Raw genomic sequence first — 19,931 nt, forward strand, 5'->3', positions numbered from 1 at the left:
ATATTTGGGCCAATTCTAGGGCCAATTCTAGTATACTAAAAAAGGAGGAACATAATTATACAGGTGGCCAATGGAGTATGATCAAATGCAAACCCTCTATAATACAAACTATACAAACTCTAATCCTACCCATTAATTTCACTTAATCAACGGTTAATATAGGGGCTCATTTTCGATGTCAACAGATAATACTAATTCTGTCAACAAGGGTGTATATGGAATTTGATTTTTTCATTAGTTATAACACTCCCTAATTTCACGCCATACTACTAACAAGATTAATATGTAACAGTTTATGCAAAAGTCAATTATGCGTCCCTAATCTATCTCCAATCTCCCAAACTACTATTATTATCATTTTTTTGAAAGAGATTACATTTAGCCAAAAAATTGTATTAACCATTCAGCCATGAAATATCAAACTTCTTCTCTGACATAGTTCTTCAATAATTCTCTAAATTTCGATATCAAATATTCAGTATATTCTCATTGGAATAATACTATTTCTGTCATACGAAATTGATCTCCAGCGGTCTTCTCTGGCGTTCTTCTCCTGCGGAATTTTTATCCGACGTAAGCTTAACGACCACGTTTGTGTTGAATTGAGATGTTTGACGAAGCTCAAGGTATTTTTCATGCTAATATGCAAAAATAGGGGTATCATAATGATGAAACCAATGACGATTATGTTGGATTTTTTTTACGTTCGTTGATGAATGAGGTTGAGTAGTAGTTTACCTTTCGAATTTGGTGATGTCCCTGTGATGAATTTGGTGACGATTTTTTGGTCAAGAATTTTTTGATGCTTGAGTCATTGATGCAGTTTCAATTTGGTGAATATCCACATTTTGCTCAATTTTGAAACGAATATTCAAAATTTTTTCTAAATACAAATCGATGCAGTTTCAATTTTGTTTCAAGTTTTTTAAGCTACAAATGTCAACACGTCTACAACAAATGTCAACAAAATGATGCAGTTTCAATTTTTTTTTCTGAAACGAATGTCAACAAGTGGTATGGTTTCTAGGTATATCAACATCCAGGACCTTCGTCTGCATAGAATGTATATCAACATCCTCCTCAAGTGGTATGGTTTCTAGGTATTTGATGCCAGTCATTCGGTCACTTCGATGAAATTTAATCCCCCCATTTGGGAAACCAAAAATAAGCTCAACATCTTTCGCATCAATCCCTACCTCATCACCATTAGGCAGCTTGAGACTGCACCGTAGGTGGTCAAAATGCTCTAGTAGCCAATAGGCTAACGTTGTTGGAATAGACGCCACATCGTACTCGAGAAGACCACCAAAGCCGAGCTGCCTGACTGCAGTTTTCTGCTTTACATTGAGAGACTTCAGGATCTGCAAGAAAAAACACGTTGTTCTCTTGATCCTTAGTTGTGTTCTGTTGGCTTGTATACGCATGGACTGCACAGATTTTGACTGTTTTCCTACTGTTCTAGTCCGCTTCCCACTCCCCTCACCCTCATCTACAACTTTACCCTTTGATTGACGTTTTCCTGATCAAATACTAAAACATCAATAAATAATGTCAATGAGAAATGTCAGTCACTATACACAGCAAACCGAGCAACGTCGATACGAGCAATTACAAAAGCAAAATAGTACAACACACTAACATGTTGTTTCCACTTCCCAGATAAATTATCACCACGGAATTGTTCTACGCAAATTTCAACACCCTTTTTCAAAAGCGTCAGTATTCCATTTCAGTTACTAAGCAAATTTCATCACCCACCGGCTAAATGTTGGCCTCCCATGTCATATACTCACCAAACCAAGCAATTTCAGTATGAGCAATAACAAACGCAAAACAAAACAACTCACTGACATGTTATTAGCACTTCCCAGATAAATTATCAGCATGTAAATGCAACAGATCAGAGGCTTAGAACAATGTCAACAGCAAATTTCTACACCCATCATCAAAGTCACAGCCAAGATGTCACTTTAATTCTCATATACATTTCAGAATGTCAGAAACACACAACATCAACATAAGATACATTCCAGAATGTCAGCACCCAATTTTTACCCTTTGATTGAGTATTTCCTGATCAAATACCAAAACATCAACAAGTAATGTCAGTCACCATACACAGCAAACCGAGCAACGTCGATACGAGCAATTACAAAAGCAAAACAAAACAACACACTAAATATCAACAACTAGGGTTTTGTTGCCGGAAAGCTCACCAAAAAAAACCAAACCAAGCAATGTCAATACAATAACAAACACAACACCACGGTCACACGCAAAACACAACACAGAGGCACACTGACATGTTTATTATCACCACAAACACAACGATAGATCAGAGACTTAGAACAATGTCAACATCAAAATCACTCACCCAAAAATAAAGTATCAGTAACCCATGCTATGGCAGAACACAATATCAACTTGTTGCAAGTATTTTTCGTTAAGTAAATAACCCATGTGTTGGTTGCATGTGACGTCGTTTCAATAAGAGTGGAAGAGAAGAAGCATGCCAACTTAAGAATCGTGAAGCCGATTTTGTCATGTGGGGAGAGCAAGGATATGATGCCACGTCAGCTTAAGAGAGAGAAGGGAAGGAAGGGAGAATATAAATAGAAGTAGCAACTTTCTTCAATTCACTCATGAAAATTGTGTGAATGTGTGCTTGAGCACCTTAGGCTGAGGATCGTGGATCCGAAGCATTTTATCAATTCTCTTTATCGTGTTGCTTTCGTTATCATTTACTTATCGCATTGTTTCTCTGATCTCATTATCAATCTACATTCAGTGTTTATCTTGTTCCATTGCTGCGTTCAATTGTTTGTTGTGTTTATTGTGTGGTTAGTTGTTGTGTCGATTGGTTGTGCATTGTGATCTTAGCTGGATCGGACTGGAATCGCAACACAACTCAACAAACCAAGAAATTCACTAAATTTTCCAAATGAAATGCACAGTGTCAACAATGATGATGGCCGAAAATTTCAACAAACCAACATCAACAAAATTTCACCATACCACTATTTTAGTTTGTACAATGTCAACAACTAAATTAGTACCACTTTAAGCAGCATAAAGAAACACCCAAGAATCACGAACTCGACGAGACCAAAGAAATAGCCAGAAATTTCACCAAAATTTCAACAACTAGGGTTTTGTTGCTGGAAAGCTCACCAAAAAAAAACACAACAACAATGGAAATCTCAACAACTAGGGTTTTTCGCCGGAAATCTCACCTTCAGATGACTGCGCCGAAGCTTTCCCACTTTGTCGCACAGAACTCATGAAGCCGCCGAGGAGGATTCGCTGACGTCGTCGCCGCAGAGGATCGCCGTCGATTAACTATGGAGGAATTGCAAAAGACGAAAACGTGGAATGAAGGGGAAGAAGAGAGATGAAATGAGGGGATATGAAACGTGAATAGTGGGGAGACGCAGTTATTGGGATTACATAATCTCTCACCATAATTAATAGTTTCAACTGATTAATTTTGTCTCAAAAATACCCTTTGTTAACAGATTCATAGGAAATATTGACATCTCAAATCTAACATATATTAACCGTTGATTAATTACAATAAGTGGGCAGGATTAAAGTTTGTATAGATTGTATTATAGAGGGTTTGTAGATTATCATGACCCTATATTGTGGCCAATTATGGCTTAATTCTTGGAATAATTACTTCTTTCAAATCTTAGAAATGGAATTAGTTCAAAGTGAACACGCATAATAAAATGTGAGTTGGAATGAGTTAGTGGAATATGTGGTCCACTATAAAAAAAATGGTAAAAAGTGAAATGTGACAAATTTTGTGGGATGAACGGAAATAGAAAAATGTGACAAAATTTAAGGAACAAACGGAGTAAGAATTGATTTAAGTTGGGACTTGGGATGGGAGGAACCAGGAAGCATTGCTTATGAGTAGTACTACACTACTCTAGTACTAATATTCTACATAAATCAGAAAAATAGAGCAATACACAGAACAAACCTTCTCAAATGTGAGAGATTGTAACAACCACGTATTGCCAAAATTTTTTTGAATAAATACCAAAAACCAGCCTTATATTTCACATACAAATAACTCTGAAAATCCTACATAAGTAAGCCTGCATTTCAAAACTATTTACCCAGAACACAATCTTCCAAGAAAATATATCCGAAATCATACCTACTGATTCTTCTTAATCTTCAAATTGGAGGGACGAGAAGTAGAAGCTGAGGAGGATTCACTACCTAGGTCAGAATATCTGAGTATAAATAGAAGTGTCTCGACTAGCATGGCCCCGACCAGACCAAGGATGCCTCCAGCAGCACTCTAAACAGTAAAGAACCGCAACATCAATTTCCATCAAGAAAGTATGCATATGGTCATAGAACAAGCGTAAACTACATTCCACTCATTTTTCTTTAATTTCAACAAGCAATAAAGAAAGTGCAGAACGAAACTTACCGTGGCAGGACTTTGGCCAAACAGGGCTCGGAATGCTGCATACCCGACCAAGTATCCAGTAAACATCGTAACCACAACGTGTAATCCTGGAAGGTTGTCAAGAATATCACAGTATCAAAATCCAGTGAATCCAGGAAATGATCTCGAATCATTAGAGGCAAGGAGAGAAATGCAGAAGAATAGGCAAAACTACGGATATTTACAATAATCACAGCTTCAAAATCTGGAAAGACTGATTAGGCCAACTGTTTCACTTTCTTAACTAAACATCAAGGAATCAAATGGCGAATAAGAAAATATCATAGTTGAACCATAAGAATTCTATGCTACTTCTCAGGTAAATCGCATTTCCGCGATTGAAAATTAAGACATCCTAAATCCTTCAGTAGAGCTATCATCATCAATACCATGTTGCCTAGCTCAGCAGTTTTGATTTGAATTGAAAAAAATGAAAAGCGAAGAAAAAAAAGGATTACCGAAGCCTAATTGATCCTTGTAAGAAGAGAAAGGATCATTCACAGGCTTCCTCGGAGTGATATCCTTCACCAATTTATGGTACGCCTTCCTCTCAGCTGCTTCCTCCAGATTTCTCAATCTCGCCTTCAGCTCCTCGCTCTATCAACCAAACCACCAAAACTCAAAATTAAAACAAAATACATTACCATGAAAACACATTGAAACTACCTTCTGGCGAGGCGCAGGGCTGGTGAAGACGAAATTAGAGCCGGCCAGGAGAGAGGATAGATCGGCTCTGGAGCCAGATTCGGATCCGAACCAGATCGTTCTCAGGGATTGGTATGATGCGGTCGACTGGAGGCTAAGCGAGGAAGAAAGATGCCTGAGATCCTCCGATAGGCGTGAATCGGTGGAAGATATGGTGAGGAAGGAGCGCATCGCGTCTGTCGTTGATACAATAAGGTCTCCGCTGCCGCCGGTTGAGGTGATCGGTGACAGAATGGCGGTGGTAGATAGGTTGGGCGAAACGGCATCGTTTGCTTCTGTGACCATCCCCTCGTTGATAGTTTGGTATGGTCAGACCCAATCAAGCATAATTAGATTCAATTTTGTTTTTACGAATATTAAAATATTAGTATTGTAAGTGCTTTTCTAGATCAATACATAATTAAATTATCAAACTCATAATTTTTTTTTAACACCATTAGTCCCTAGCTTTTGTGATACATGGAGTACTACCAATTACAGATCCTCATATAACACTAATCAAGTGAAAAAAAGAAAAAAAGTGTTTTTGTATCTGTATATACAAATAAATAATGTATCTATAGCCATGCCTTAGCTATTTATGTTGCTACCGGATTTGGAGTCACCTTGCAAACCTCGACATGGAAGCCGCAGTCCATGAGGACAAGCAACCACGCGCGCTGCTGTTCCGAGAGTCGGTCCCTGGGACCCTTCACCTCCACGAGCTTTGCTTCGCCTCTGTAGCAGTCGTGGAGACGCCACAGAAGTAAGTCAGGCATGCCACTGGACCAGCTCCGGTAACCCTGAGCCAGATGTCTGCAGATGGAGGCAAGGCACGCACTTCCGATGCATTTTGCAGCAACTCGAAGATCAGCCAGCGAGTGCTTCTCCCAGTTCACCCCTCGACAGGCAGTTCCAACATGCAACTCCCACGTCGTGATGAGCATCTCCTCTGCCATGCCATCTCGGATTTTCTCCAAGTGAGCTTCTATAAGGCTCTTTCTGGTCTCATAGAAGCTATCGGTCCCGAGATCCAAGGGTGCAGTCTGAAATTTGGTGCGGAAAACATTTGGTACATCAGCAAAAACGACATCCCACATCAAGATCCCGAAAATGGTAAGCCAAATGCCACTCTCTGAGTGAACGCCTTGCCAACCACCTCCTTCCCCGGCATAATACTGTAGTGCAAGCTCTTCTACTCCACATCGTTCTCCATCCTCACCGTAGAAGATGCTCTTCGCCCCTATTTTACCATTCAACGGTCTTCCTTGAACATGAACCTGATTGTCGTTAGACCAAAGGCAGACAAATTAATGGGATGGATTGAACTAATACCATGGTAAGAACATCTATATGTTTAGACTTGGTACCTGAACAATCTTCCGGTTGACTGAATTAGAATAACTGGGTATTTTCCAGCGTCTGGGTGGTTTACCCAACCGCAGCACTCTCCTTTGCAGCGCTACTCGTGAACCAGCACGAACCCATGGATCAAGTAAACCACCCTCAGCTACTTGCAAGCTGTCATCTACACGCCCAAGATGTTCCAAATCAACAGAGAGCCGTAATGTCCAATATCCCCTTCTTCTATCTGAAGTGAATGTATTTAGTAGTTGCCAGAGTAAATCAATGGCCTCCGTGTACCTGTCAAAGCACGAGGCAACTTCAAAAGCCATATTGCAAGCAAGATTCCCCAAAAGCAGCATTTAATTTGATTAGATCTGTATTAATAGATGCCAATTTAATTTTCAGTTTAGAGCTTCAGTGAAAAGAAATGCCAAGGAGCAGGCAGGCATAAGAGTTCGTAAATTTTATACACCATTACCTCTTCTCGCGTTCAAGAAAGGACACACCCAATAAGACCACCTTCGAGTACACCCATGAGGCTGAGAAATGAGATAAAAAGGAGTCCTTTGATCCACCAGTTGAAGATGTATTCTCTGTCGAAAAAGTTGACATCCGCGAAACAGATATTTCTGTGCATCTTAAGACCAACTCCATGTCGTTCTCGTCAAGAGACTCAACCATAATTTGTGAAATTTCAATTGCCTATAATAATAAAGTAGCCCTCAATAAAAGGAAATGGGAGTCTGAGACATTAATTAAGCAATAAGCATACCTCTTCATAAGATAGCACGCCGCTCCTATTTGGAAAAATCGGCTCTGAGATTATACATCTATAAGCAGGATATTTTACAATACCTAAGTCCACTAGCAAAAAGGCTGACAGATCCTGCTCTCCGTTGAGGAAGAAAAGCCTCTGGAAGGGGAGCAATATTAGATTAAAATGTACCATTCAAGAGCCTCTTAGACTAACTAAACAACATGAAGTGACAAGAGTAATCACCTCAGCTCGCCATACTAGAAGTTCGGCAAGTGGAGATACTTTTACACAAGAACCACTTTTAGCTAGCACAAAACCTCGGAGGTCAAAACTGAATGAGAAATTGCAGAATCATGTGAGAGATGTAGCCAAATTTGACAGACTCATGACGTATATCAAGTTACCTTACCAAGGACCACCTGTATTTGATGACAACAGCAATTTAATGATGTCTTGCTTCCTTGTACCATGAATGCATTTCTGAGTTTCAGTTGAAACAAAGAAAATCAGCAATTAACAGGAAAGATCATGCATATGCATCTGGCGACTAAAGAAAAACTATAACTCTCCAATTAAGAAAAAGTTCAAGCGGACACATTAATCACCAGAGTGTTATCCTTCATGTATAAATCATGTGGGAAGAAATTTCATTAGTCTACAGTTTAAGAAAGTCATAGAAAGCTCAGAAGGCAAATTTGAAAGACCTAGAAGCTGCTGGATACCAATCACAGATAATTGTGGAAGGGTCTAGACTAGAGAGGAAAAGGATACTTTCCAAGCAACCAACAAAAGGATGCAATACCCTTTTGTGAAACGAACTAAGAAAAATCAAATGTATCAAACTAATGGTACCACCACCATCCAAAATACAGAGTTCTGATTAACAAGGGAAGAACTTTGTATTAGAACACGAAATGAAAATAAAAAAGAGGTGAAACTTTTACCCAGATGAACACATTTCCGAAATAGATTAAGGAAACATTTAAATTTCATATGGATTTTACACTCAAAATGTTTTTTGAAGCTCACAATTTTTTTCTTGATAAACTAGATAAGGTAGCTGGACCTAATTATGAGATGTACGACCCGTATCTGTCCACACAAAGTTCTTTTTATGTGTAGTCATCAGAAGCCAAATCAATTTTGGAGCATAAGCTATGGTTCAAATACATCTAGAATGAACCATCTGTTATGATCCTCATGTATGATGTATTGCACTAATGAACTGGAAGATTTCTGGAAAGTAAGCCATATGATGTCATATTGTTAACAAACTGCAGATGAGATGTCATCCAAACACAGAGCAAGACAACCTACAAAGACATGAATACACCCATTCCTAATCTGTGCCAGCATTAAGCATGCAAAGTTCAGTCTAAATGCAGAAAATGGTATAGAAAACAAAAAATAACTATGAAGATTCAGAAAAATGCAATTAGTGGATGGATGCTCAAAATAATAGCCACAATTATAAATGTTTTTGTTAATCATTGAGTCACCCACAAACCACTGCCTCAAGTAAAGGCGCATACTGTCATAAATTTAACATTTCCATCAGGAGTAAGAAAAACAGAGTTAACAGTAAAAGAATTAGCTCAAACCACTAGAACTCACTCCATGCTATAATTGAAAGTTGAAACTCAAAGATAGTGCATCCATTACAGAAGCAAACCATAGGCTTTTGTTTTCATGTCTATCTGAAATTTAGATACAAAAAACTGAAATATGATAATAGGATTTAGGTGAAACATCAGCATTGGTGGATGAAAAGAAGATTAGTTAACATCTTCGTCTCAATGCTGCTACACATTGCAAACACTAATGCCGCTCAAAAGACATGACAAAGCACAAACCTTGTTAAGCAGTAACAGAGCCTCCCGCAGCTCATCAACATTTAGTATGTTCAAAGCTTCCTCTATGTCATCCTCTTCTAGTTCATTCCTTGGCAAAAATGAGCACAGATACCCAGCTTCTATTGAGAACAACAATTGTAATGAGTTTTTTGAACAATGGTATCAAATAACTGGATCAGTTAATACCATGTAAACAATGCAATATCTACTAAACCAATTTTTACCTACAAGCCCCTTAATTGCTTGGTTGTGGTCAGCTATCTCAGGATATGACATACTAGACATCCGAAACCAGGGCCCTGAGGGGATAAACATATCTCAGATTATCAAGTAGTATGATAAAATGAAAAACCTATAAGTTCCCATTTAGAAAGAGATAGATGGACAAGGAAATAATGGGGAGGAGGTTAAAACAATTACAGGGACATATCAGAAGGAAAGTGAACACTCATCAACTGTAAAACTAATTACAGCATCTATCACGCCCACTAAAGCAATCTGACATCACTCACAGACAACCAAGAAGCATACACCTGACTAAAAGAAAGTTGTGAGATTGGCATAAAACCTTTGCGTGTATACAGCCGAGGAAAGAGTCTTTTACTAACATCAGGAAGTGAGTCAAATGCTTCTGTAGAAAATAAAATAATCAAGACCCCATGAAAAGGTGCCAGATAGGTAGAGAAATTACTATATTTCATCAAAGAAACAAGTCACTAGTAGGTACCTAACAAAGACACCTCGTTGTCTGTGAAGAGATGTCGGTTACTCTTTAACACCTCTTGTATAAGCAATTCCAGGTTACGCTGATACCTGGTCATTCCAGATGGATTTGATTTTGCAAGTTCAGCGACACGTAAAACATGTTTCCATATAGTCTTAAATTCTTGCATATTGCAATATTTTTGGTCGCATAATTCCACATTTGAGCATACAATCTGAATTGGAATAGCTGTGCGAGGATCTTGTGGTACAGAAGTTATACTGACCTGCATATATTCATTTAAATCAAAAGAATAGCCAGCAACAATCAGGAGATATGATTTTCTGCATTTCCTCCATTCTCTTTAGTTGCTTACTTGCTTATTATTCTTTATCAATTATTTGTTCGAGTATAGGGAGTCTATTATTAGTAATAGCTCAATAGAAGAGAAAAATGTCTTGGGTTTAGTTTTAGGATGGTAGTACCGATACTACCATAGGGTCTCTTTTGAGGATTATCTTTTGTATTTTCTATTATCTTCAATCTAGTCAATTGTTCTCTGTTCTTCTCTATTTTCTGTTCTGTTTCAGTTAGTTTTCCTGTTTCTACCGCATCTTTTCTATCAACTATCATGTACCCTATAAGCTCCAAGTATAATATGATAATTGAGTGATTTTATATCTTTCTTTGACATTTGAACCACTAGAAAGAGTGAAAATAAAGAGCCTTCTCCAATCTCATTGGTGAAATTGGTGGGTTTCATCTTTGGTGGAGGTGTGGAGCATGGGACAAGAGATGAAATAAGGATCTCTCCAAGGCTATTAAAAAGAAACTTCACATCAGTAGCGTATATGCAGTATTCTATAACAAGACAGGTCAATTTAAGTACATCCCCAATCTCTGTAACTATGTGTCTTTTGCCTCTATTAATGTAATTGGAACTTCCATATAGCATATCTAAAATGTGCCTACTTTTCTGCACCAAGTTTGTGCAGGCCCAGTCATAGAGGCCATAACTATGAAGCTGTTCAGAGGAACAAAAGTTTTATCTTTGCGAAACATAAAAAAAGAATGACCCTCAGAGGCTATCAGAAATTTCAATTATACAGAGGTTAAATGTTTTACACAAATAAGAATTGCCAACAAAAAAAAACAGAAAACAGATATCAGTATGTAAAGTATGTACCACAATATAGCTGTTATACCTCAAAGTTCAAGTGGAACTTCTCTATTAGAGTAGACAAGTACTGGGCTAATTCTCGCGGTATGTATCCTAAAATGCTATCAGATCCACAATCTACACAAAGTACCTGGTCAATATATAACACTCTTTTATTGATAAATTAAGTAAAATAGGAAATAATACAAAAGTTCAACAAAATTAAACCTTGATAGCATTTGGATCATTAACATTCTCATGGTCTCTAGAGAGGCATATGCTTGATTGAGGATCTATTGACTCTCTACTTCCATACCTACGACCAACAATGAGAGTTGGAATAACAACCTTAGATATGTCATAATCATCTGAAAATTCACCCACACCATCTTTACGCCCATCACCAATGTCACATGGTAATGATGGCGAGGCAAATTTATCACTAGCGGTGCCTTTGCAGATAACTTTTTCTTCAGGATTTGCATTCGAATCGTTTTCCAAACCCTTGTTAGCATACTCTTCAGACCAGCCCAACCCATTCGAGTCATGGATAGACTCTATAGTGCTCATTTCATCAGGCGCGCTTGGAATAACTAGTTCATTGGCTAGCTGCGGAGAATGCAATTTAGCTTTGGACCTTGAGAAGTTCAACTGAAAAAGGGTGGCCTGGCTGAGTTTCCGCTTACTTCCTTTAGGAGCAAGGCAATCATCTGAAACCATCAAACCAACATCACTCAAATCATAGCTCAAACGAAAAGAAATATGGCGCAAGATTTCGATAAGCCTACACTTACACCTCACCTACATGGGAATTGATAAGGGCATTATCCGCGCCGGGAAGTGCGGCCCCACAGACAGGGCAATTCACCGATTCTGCAGCATCGCCGTCGGGTCTTTGCTCATGTGAATCTGTCTCGACATTTTCATTTCTCTCCAATATGCTCGAAGAACTCTGCCGTTTCCACAAAAAAAAACAATATTTACGCATTGATAAAAAGCACAGAGAGTACACCTTATATCACATGGTAAATAGATAGATAGATCGACGATTGAATAGAAATTTTGAAAAATCAATGAAATTAGATGCGGTTGCGAATGTATTTACGGCAGAGGCAGAGGCGGCATGGAGCAGGGATCGGCGATTGGGGAGAAAACGGCGTCGTTTGCCGATGACTCTGAGCAAGCTTTCGCGCCCAGTAAGCATTTGCGGAGACTGGTTTGGGTGAAAGCCCTAAAATGTGCACTTTATTTATAAACCCAACCAACCAAACAAGCGGGAAATCCCATTTCTTTATTGGGAAAACGTTTATTATTCCCAACATATAATCAATTTAAAAAATATATAAGTATTCTCTTAAGAATAAGCTAATTTGGGCGAGAGTGTTTAGAATACTAGATAGTACGAGTACTATAGTCTATACATACTTAAACGTTTGTTTGGACATATTGATTTATATTTTTAGTTTAAATTGTAATTGGATAAAAATACTTTTAGCAAATCTCAATAAAATGGAAAATAAAAGTATAAGGGCAGTCAAACAATTTGAACAAAATTTGATTTTCAACACAGATTAATTAACCCATTTATTTGATGGATTATTTACACATAAAAAATGAGTATTTGCAAATCTCAGTTGTTGATGTTAATAGAGATACTGCAAGTTGCAACAATGGAGATGTGCATTGCTCAGACTAGCAAGATTAAGTAATGAAGAAGTTATCTAAATGCATGTAATAGGCTGCATTAGATAAGGAGAAACATGGTTCCTAGTATTAGTAGTTCCTGGTTACCTTTGGTTTCTTGATTACTTTTCACAACCACCTAAACTACCCAAGTTTTTTCAACAATCAGAAAAATACAGTCTGCCCTTCGTCAAGGTCAGTAATTATAAGATTAACACACCATAAAAAGCTACCATTAAAGGTTAGTGATTACAGCCCATTTGCAAAATAAACATTTGGATTTGGATTTGGATTTGGATTTGGATTTGGATTTGGATTTGGATTGTTGTCATCTTCATATCAGTAATAACCCCCAGTCATGTCGATCAGTAGTAAGCTTGCTGGTAAGCAGGTGCCATCCCATTGCTGTATCCGCCGTAGGCCGGGAAGCTCACCGGAGAGACAAGATACGACCCCACGAGGGGGGGCCCTCCGGGGAGTATACATACGAGGGGCTTCTGCTTCCGTACGGGAAGCTTGCTGGGTATGCCGGGACTGCAGTTGGAGAATAGTGGGTGTGTGACGAAGGAGACCTGATACGAGTATATCTACAGAATTTCTCCATATCTCTATTATTCCATATATTATTGATTTCCATATTTTTCCCATTTCTTGATCACTAAGTTAGGTTATTAGGGAGGATTATAGATAGAAGTCTTTGTTATCTTTTGAATTAATCATTAAAGAAATACAATTTTATCTTTTTATTGTCTTTTACTTTTAAGCTATTTACTTTCTCTACAAATTCATCAATCTAAAACCCTAGTGGACGGCGGCTGCTCGAAGGAGAAAACCTCCGCGAACGTTCCTCCCCCTTGGAATCCCTCGCTGATCGCGCAGATACGATATATCATCGTATCAAGACCTGATGTACGTGGGGGGGAGACGTAGGCATTGGTCGAACGGCCGGCCTTGGCTGGCAGGCACGGGTTCTCTTGGCTGCTGGCTTCTTCTTCTTCTCGATCTTGACCTTCTCTAATCGAGAACAGCGCGAATGGCCGATTGCTCTTTCTTGGCTGCCATATGCTGTTTAGGAGAAATGGGGTCAATGAAGATTGGAAATTTGGTAAAAGACTTAAGATGAAGCACAACGTCAAAAAGGAGTCGCAGAACTTCCAAGTTAACAACAAAGCAGTATTGGGGCAAGATCACAAACCATCTATTGCTAAGCATAATCAACAAAGATAAATGAAACAAGTGAACATGACTCAAACTAACTTCTAATGCAAATTCAGCATATGTAAACTAATTATCGATTATTGGTAATGAGCCAATGAACAGAAATAGAGCCCACTGTCTGATGCAAAACTAGGAAAAATTCCTCTCATCAACTTCTACACCAGATGGCAAGACTTTCAAGAAAATCAAGGAACCCTATCACACATGTGATGCAAATACAAATCCAGGCATACCAAGAGCAGAATAATTGATGAATAAGATCCTTACGCTCAAGCTAGGATACATCACAACACCGGAATCAGCGTCTCCAGCAGCAGCACGCAAGCCCACCCCAAATCGTAGCCATTGCTAGCGCTGTTTGCCACCGGAAAAACCTCCGAGATCGCCTCAAGCACGAACCGCGGCGGATCGATGCAGCTGGAGAGGGCTTTCGGGGGCGGACACACGTACAAAGAGGGTAGGGCTGAAGCCCTTACCCAATTTTTTTTTTTCTACTTTCAAAATTTTCAAAATTTTAAAAAATTATGTTAAGCCCTTACCAAATAATGCTACTAAGAACAAATTATTTTGGATGAATAACTGTATAGGGCTGAAAATTAAAGAAAGGAAAATTTAAAATTTACGAAAGAAATATAACAATGGCGTTGGAGATTAGAGAATCATATGGGTGTCCACTATAAGGCGGACACGCCCAATAGCCTCGCCCCAGTTTTTGTCCATAGCCCCAATTTTATTGTCCATAGCCCCAAAATTTTGTGTCCGCCACTATAGTGAACACCTCCAATAGCCCCCAAATTTTATAATCAACTTTCATTTTATAATATTTCAAGTAATTATGAACAAATTTATCGGGCTCTTAGTGGATTAGAAGAAGCCGACTATACGAATTAAAAATAAAAATAAAAATAAAAATAAAATACAAATTAAAATTAAAATTAGAATTACACACTAAATTAAAATTAAAATCACACACTACATTGAATCTAGTACAAATCACTACCAAGTTTACACAACGCCACTACCTCCCCTACGTGCCCACACTTCTTCAATCAAATCGGCCTGCAGTGTGTTATGTGATGTGGTCATGCGCATATCAGCGAAGCGTTGGATCAAATATTCATTGCTCCGTGGTACGCCCATCTGGATCGGCGCGGACGCGACACCGTGACTTGTACTTGCACCCTTTTCCGGCGCCGGAGGGTGAAGCACCGGTAACGCTCCGCCAAATTCGTCGCTATATAGTTGAACAGCCGCTGCGACATCCTGAATCTCCGGCGGAAAATCTCGGGTGGATAACGGGGGTTATCCTCGAAGTAATCATCCATTAAACGTTGGTGAGCACCGACGTGATCTCGTGGGATTGTCCGCCGATGAGTAATGGTGCGAGGGATCGGATCCTCCTCATCCTCCGCCTCCTCCGCCAAACGGACCGCTACCTCCTGGGCGGCCTGGTGTTGCACCTGTTGAATCAGAGCATTCTAGTTGTCTCTCCACAAATTGTTCATTTCCGACCCCAAATTGTAGTGAGAGAAATTTGTATAGATGTTGTGTTTGAATGGTGTGAAAATAATGAATGGAGTGGGGTGTATTTATAGGTGAATTGAAGTGTAAAAAAAAAAAATTAAATTCGCATGCAACCGCCGCGGCTTTATCTTCGTGCCACTATAGGCGCCGCGCCTATAGGCGCGGCTATAGCCCCCCCGCCGCGTCCCGCCCCGCACACGGCGATTCCGCGTCCGCCGCCCCTCCCCCCACCCGCCGCGTCCACCCCCGCGGCGGACACCCTTCCCACTATAAGCCGCCCCGCTTCCGCCCCGCTCGCGGCTATAGCCGCGTCCACATTATAGTGGACACTCTAAGGAAGAAGAAGAGTACTTTCATACATAAATTAATATAAAAGTAAAAATCACCCCACTTTAAATGCGTAACTTATTAAAAAAGATTGTACTCTAAAAGTGTTGTTACTTTTTAAAGTGAAACACGTTTTTGTTATTAAATTTTAGTAAGGGCATCCGCAGTGGCGCGGACATCCCGACAGAATTCCCAAAAACACCTCCTGCCACGTCATACGGACTTCCCACAGCACTGCCACGTCATAGGGACTTTCCCACTGCACAGTGTCGGAATTCCCGACGGACTTTCCATAATAAAAAAAATTCACAAATTCACAAATTAAATAATTTCCGAAATTAAAATTTCGTCACGAATACGGAGAAAATGCAACCACTTTATTTCAAAAAAAGTTACATAAATATTAAAAAAACATACATAATTTCTAACAAAAATACATAGTTTAACGAGCCGTATATATTGTTGGTTATTTTAATGTAATTGGATTAACTTGATTGATCAATATTGTCATAACGAGACCTCATATAAGTTTGGAAGTGCGAAGTGCACGCTAGTTTGAATTCATTATTATTAGACGGGAGTTCGGGGGCAGCGCCCCCGAGTAGCGGGGTCCAAGGGGCGGCTGCCCCTAGCTGGGGTCGAGCTGACAGGTCAGCTTGCGGTGAGATTGCAATTGGCGATCAGACTCTTCTACGAGAGAGAAATCGGGAAGCAAACTTGCGGCGAAGCTGAAGCGGAAGCGGAAGCGGAGGGCGGAGACGGAACGCCACAGGTTTTTCCATCTATGGGAGAGAAGACTGGTTGTATTAACCGCTTCAAATGTGTCGATTTTGTCGAGGATAAGAAGAAGAATATCATCATGGAGTTGGCTCATTCGGTCTTCCACCATCAAGAAGAATATTACACTCGTCTCAAACTTGTAGAAATTCAAATAAGAATTTCGCCAATATATTGCACAAAACCAACCAATCTAGATAAATTAGCATAACATTCAGAAACGACAGAAAATAAATAAAAAAAGAAAGAAAATGTAATACCACAATCCAGCCAAGTCAAGTCAAAACAATTGATCAAAAACCCTAATAATAGTCATAGATAAAAATAAAACATGCTGCAACAATAGATCAAGGGCTAGTCTGTCTAGCTAGTAGCGAGATAATTGCCCTTGCCCGAACACAAAACGCGACTGCGGAATTCGATATCCATATCCATAATCATAAGGCTCCGATAGCGGATGTGCAGGTGGATGTCCATAACCTTGATGTAGCGGAGGTGGTTGTGGATATCCATAAACTCGACGAAGCGGAGGTGGTTGTGGATATCCATATCCTCCTCCATAGGTATATGGAGAGGGACATTGAGGTTGATTGCTAGTTACAGGCTTTGGAGCTTCCTTCAAGTAAAGGTTGCTGGAGCACTGTCCGGCCTGCATCGAAACAAGCTCTATCGGCTCGGATCTGCGTATCCTCCGCATCAGATTATTCGGTTTAGCAAATGCACTTATTTCCACCCTTCCATTCCGGTACACATTCCACTGCCTCACTACACACCCACAAATATATGTTTCATTAGGGTTTTGTTGTGAAAATGAATTTGGGACATTTGAATTAGGAAAAACACTACCTGCTCTGCAACTAAGGCGTAGTTTCCTTAACGACTTTTCCCATTGTCCATCCTCAAGATCCACTTGTAGGACACAATTCTGCAACAACAAAAAAAAACCTAAATCAAACCCCCAAAAACAAATCAAGTTGTGTAACAATTGGAAACTGAGTGTTTCAGTGTGTGTATCGACTAATTACCACAAAATCTTCTTCTTCTTCTTTGAAAACTCGCATTGCTTTTAAGCACAACCATCTACAAAAACCTCCAAACATCATGGCTGGTATTTGGTGTACGTCCCTAAACTGATAATTATTCTCCAATCTGCTCACAAACTCCGTATATGTATAATCCCTGACTCAAAACAAAATTTGAATTCGCATAAAATTTTGTATCTGAAAAAAAAAAAGCCAAAGTTGAGGAAGTAAAAGAGTTTCACCTATTTCCTGCTGGCTGCATGGTTTTGTTGTGGAATTCTGCAGAGATGGGATTAAAATACAGAAAACAAGGAGAATTGTTAATTACATTTTTTTACCTAGACTTTTCATATATATGAAAATAAAATAAAATAAATCAAATGATATCGTAGCAAAAATAAAGAATAAATTAGGCTATACACATACATATTAACAAAAATAAATCAAATAAAATTATTCTTCTAATTATATTTGTAATATAGCTCAACAGTCTACTTGGTATACATCCTAAACTGATAAACATGAAAATTGATTTTGAATTCACAGAAAATTTTGTATCTTAAAAAAAGACAAATTAAGTTGAAGGAAGTAAAGCACATGTAGTTAACTTCTTAATTCTTCTTCTCATTCTTTATACAAGATTTAAAACGAAAGAAAAAGCATTCGGAAACAAGAAAAAGCTAGCATGAGTATGTACGAGATTATAAATTACACTAACAAATCACATCATCAAAAGTAGACAACGAAAAAAAATACTCCAAAACCAAAACTGGATAATTTTATCAATTTCATGAATTGAAAAATAGAAGGAAAAAAAATCCATGAAGAACTTCGGTTGAAGAAAGAATAACGTAAACTACATAAATAAACAAATCATAAATTTGTTGATGTGAACCAAGAAACAAAAAATCTTACCTGTTAATGAAGATAAGATATGGTGAAGAGAAATCGGCAGAGATGAATGAAAATATGGAGAAGAGAATACGCGCAGCATATATAGAGAGATACTGTAATATTTTTATGGTATGTTTTTTTTTCTGTATCTTTTAAAATTCATTTTCCTTTAGTAGTGTCACCCCATCCCTTCGTTTCTTTCTCTTTTTTCCCCTTTAATGATACAATTTCACGTAATTTCTTTCAAATTTAGTTATTATCTAAATATGAAAGTTATCTTTTCATAAGAATTTATGGTCTAAATAAGCTTTATAACTTAAAATAGATTAGGACATTTTTTAATACTATTATATTTTAAATTTTTAATTCTCTCTACTAAAATTTCGTGGATTACATTTTCACTATGTGTTTAAACTATTTTATTTTCATACTCTCTAGAAAGGTAATTAAAAAGTTTTAATATTTCACTATGCTTCTTTACACTAAAATGAAATATTATTAATTCCGAAAGTCATCTTGTAGGTTTAAGAAGAAAAAGTACATCTTTTATTATAGTTTTGTGGAAGTATTTCTGGAAAAAAGAATAAAAAAAACTATGAAAAGAAGTTTTGGGTGATGAAAACGGCATGCTTGGCTAAAGTAAATTAAAAGAATTTTTGTACAAATGGACTTGGAACGACACCGTTTGGTGCACAACGGGGATCTATGCCCATAATTATCATGATTGATTTTGAAAAATATAAATTAGGAATGATAATTTCTGCCATTTACAAATTTGTAGGAGCTTTTTTTCTTGTGCATTAACCTAATTTTGCCAAGATTCGCTACAGTCACAACCAAAAATTTATTAGATATATTTTGGATATATTTTATTAAACCGCCATATAACATGTTATTTTTATTAGATATATTTTAGACTACTTTATATTAAATATATATACATTTTATAATTTTTGTGATTTTTATATTGTATAATTATATATATATATATATATATATGGAGTATATATTATGTATGACCGTGAAAAAATATATAGTGAAGTCCAGTCTTTACGGTCAATATTTTCTGCGCCCGCCCCTGGTTTCGGCCGCTCTGATCGGAACAGCTCGAGCTCCTTCTTCCACGACGTAACGAAGATCCAAAACTCCTTCGCCGCAATCCTGCGGCAGAATCCCCTCAATTTCAGCAGCAAACCGTGGTCCTGCTCGAGGGTGGTGAAGTGGTCGGAGAGCTCCTTCCAGAGGAGAGTGCAGCTAGTCATCAGCGAGGTCTGCCGCTGGAAATCGTCGAAACTCGGCGGCGGCGGCGGGTTAGTCAACTCGCCTGGATCGGGTATGGAGCCCATTGTGATTAACGTATTTGGAGGTTGAGTCAGAGAAGTCGGTTCGAAATTAAAACCCTAGGGAAATTGTAGAGAGAAGGGGGGGGGGTGGAGTGAGAAGGTGGTGGTGGTGGTAGGGAAGATAAAGTTCAAGAGAGGGAGTAAGGAGAGTGATGAGCTGGCGGATTGTGAG

The 19,931-nt window shown here is 38.5% G+C and overlaps 2 protein-coding genes across 14 annotated transcripts; both read right to left on the bottom strand.

The window, feature by feature from the left end:
• Positions 1–884: 884 nt before the first annotated feature.
• LOC121804361 lies at positions 885–5,591 on the bottom strand. Of its 13 annotated transcripts, none has more exons than XR_006051130.1 (6): positions 5,135–5,591; positions 4,927–5,065; positions 4,451–4,536; positions 4,169–4,315; positions 3,234–3,339; positions 885–1,361 (listed from the first exon to the last, which is right to left on the bottom strand). XR_006051130.1 is itself a non-coding variant. In XM_042203857.1 (5 exons), the coding sequence occupies exons 1-4, from the start codon at positions 5,456–5,458 to the stop codon at positions 4,169–4,171; spliced, it is 696 nt and encodes a 231-aa protein (XP_042059791.1). In that variant the 5' UTR covers positions 5,459–5,591; the 3' UTR covers positions 885–1,361. The 13 variants fall into 13 exon arrangements, 5 of the variants coding, with proteins under 5 accessions (XP_042059791.1, XP_042059789.1, XP_042059790.1 ...); XR_006051127.1 differs by having other exon boundaries at positions 885–1,519; XR_006051128.1 differs by having other exon boundaries at positions 885–1,530.
• Positions 5,574–12,175, bottom strand: LOC121804360 (fanconi-associated nuclease 1 homolog). Its single transcript, XM_042203851.1, has 14 exons — positions 12,077–12,175; positions 11,773–11,923; positions 11,200–11,681; positions 11,018–11,122; positions 9,837–10,098; positions 9,678–9,740; positions 9,334–9,408; positions 9,110–9,228; positions 7,666–7,736; positions 7,500–7,587; positions 7,272–7,412; positions 6,978–7,201; positions 6,523–6,796; positions 5,574–6,432 (listed from the first exon to the last, which is right to left on the bottom strand). Exons 1-14 carry the CDS (start codon positions 12,173–12,175, stop codon positions 5,752–5,754), a joined length of 2,835 nt encoding a protein of 944 aa, XP_042059785.1. The 3' UTR covers positions 5,574–5,751.
• Between the last annotated feature and the right edge of the window lie 7,756 nt (positions 12,176–19,931).

This window comes from Salvia splendens, chromosome 5, assembly GCF_004379255.2.
Source record: "Salvia splendens isolate huo1 chromosome 5, SspV2, whole genome shotgun sequence".
Lineage (NCBI taxonomy): Eukaryota > Viridiplantae > Streptophyta > Magnoliopsida > Lamiales > Lamiaceae > Salvia > Salvia splendens.

Excerpts from the sequence above, each read along its gene's own strand:
- LOC121804361 (XM_042203857.1), bottom strand. The coding sequence starts at position 5,458 with ATGGTCACAGAAGCAAACGATGCCGTTTCGCCCAACCTATCTACCACC. Across the intron at positions 5,066-5,134 it reads GCCCTGCGCCTCGCCAGAAG|AGCGAGGAGCTGAAGGCGAG; the intron begins GTAGTTTCAATG and ends TTTGGTTGATAG. Across the intron at positions 4,316-4,450 it reads TTGGCCAAAGTCCTGCCACG|AGTGCTGCTGGAGGCATCCT; the intron begins GTAAGTTTCGTT and ends TTTACTGTTTAG.
- LOC121804360 (XM_042203851.1), bottom strand. The coding sequence starts at position 12,175 with ATGCTTACTGGGCGCGAAAGCTTGCTCAGAGTCATCGGCAAACGACGC. Across the intron at positions 11,924-12,076 it reads ATGCCGCCTCTGCCTCTGCC|AGTTCTTCGAGCATATTGGA; the intron begins GTAAATACATTC and ends TGGAAACGGCAG. Across the intron at positions 7,737-9,109 it reads CTCTGTTACTGCTTAACAAG|AAATGCATTCATGGTACAAG; the intron begins GTTTGTGCTTTG and ends ACTGAAACTCAG.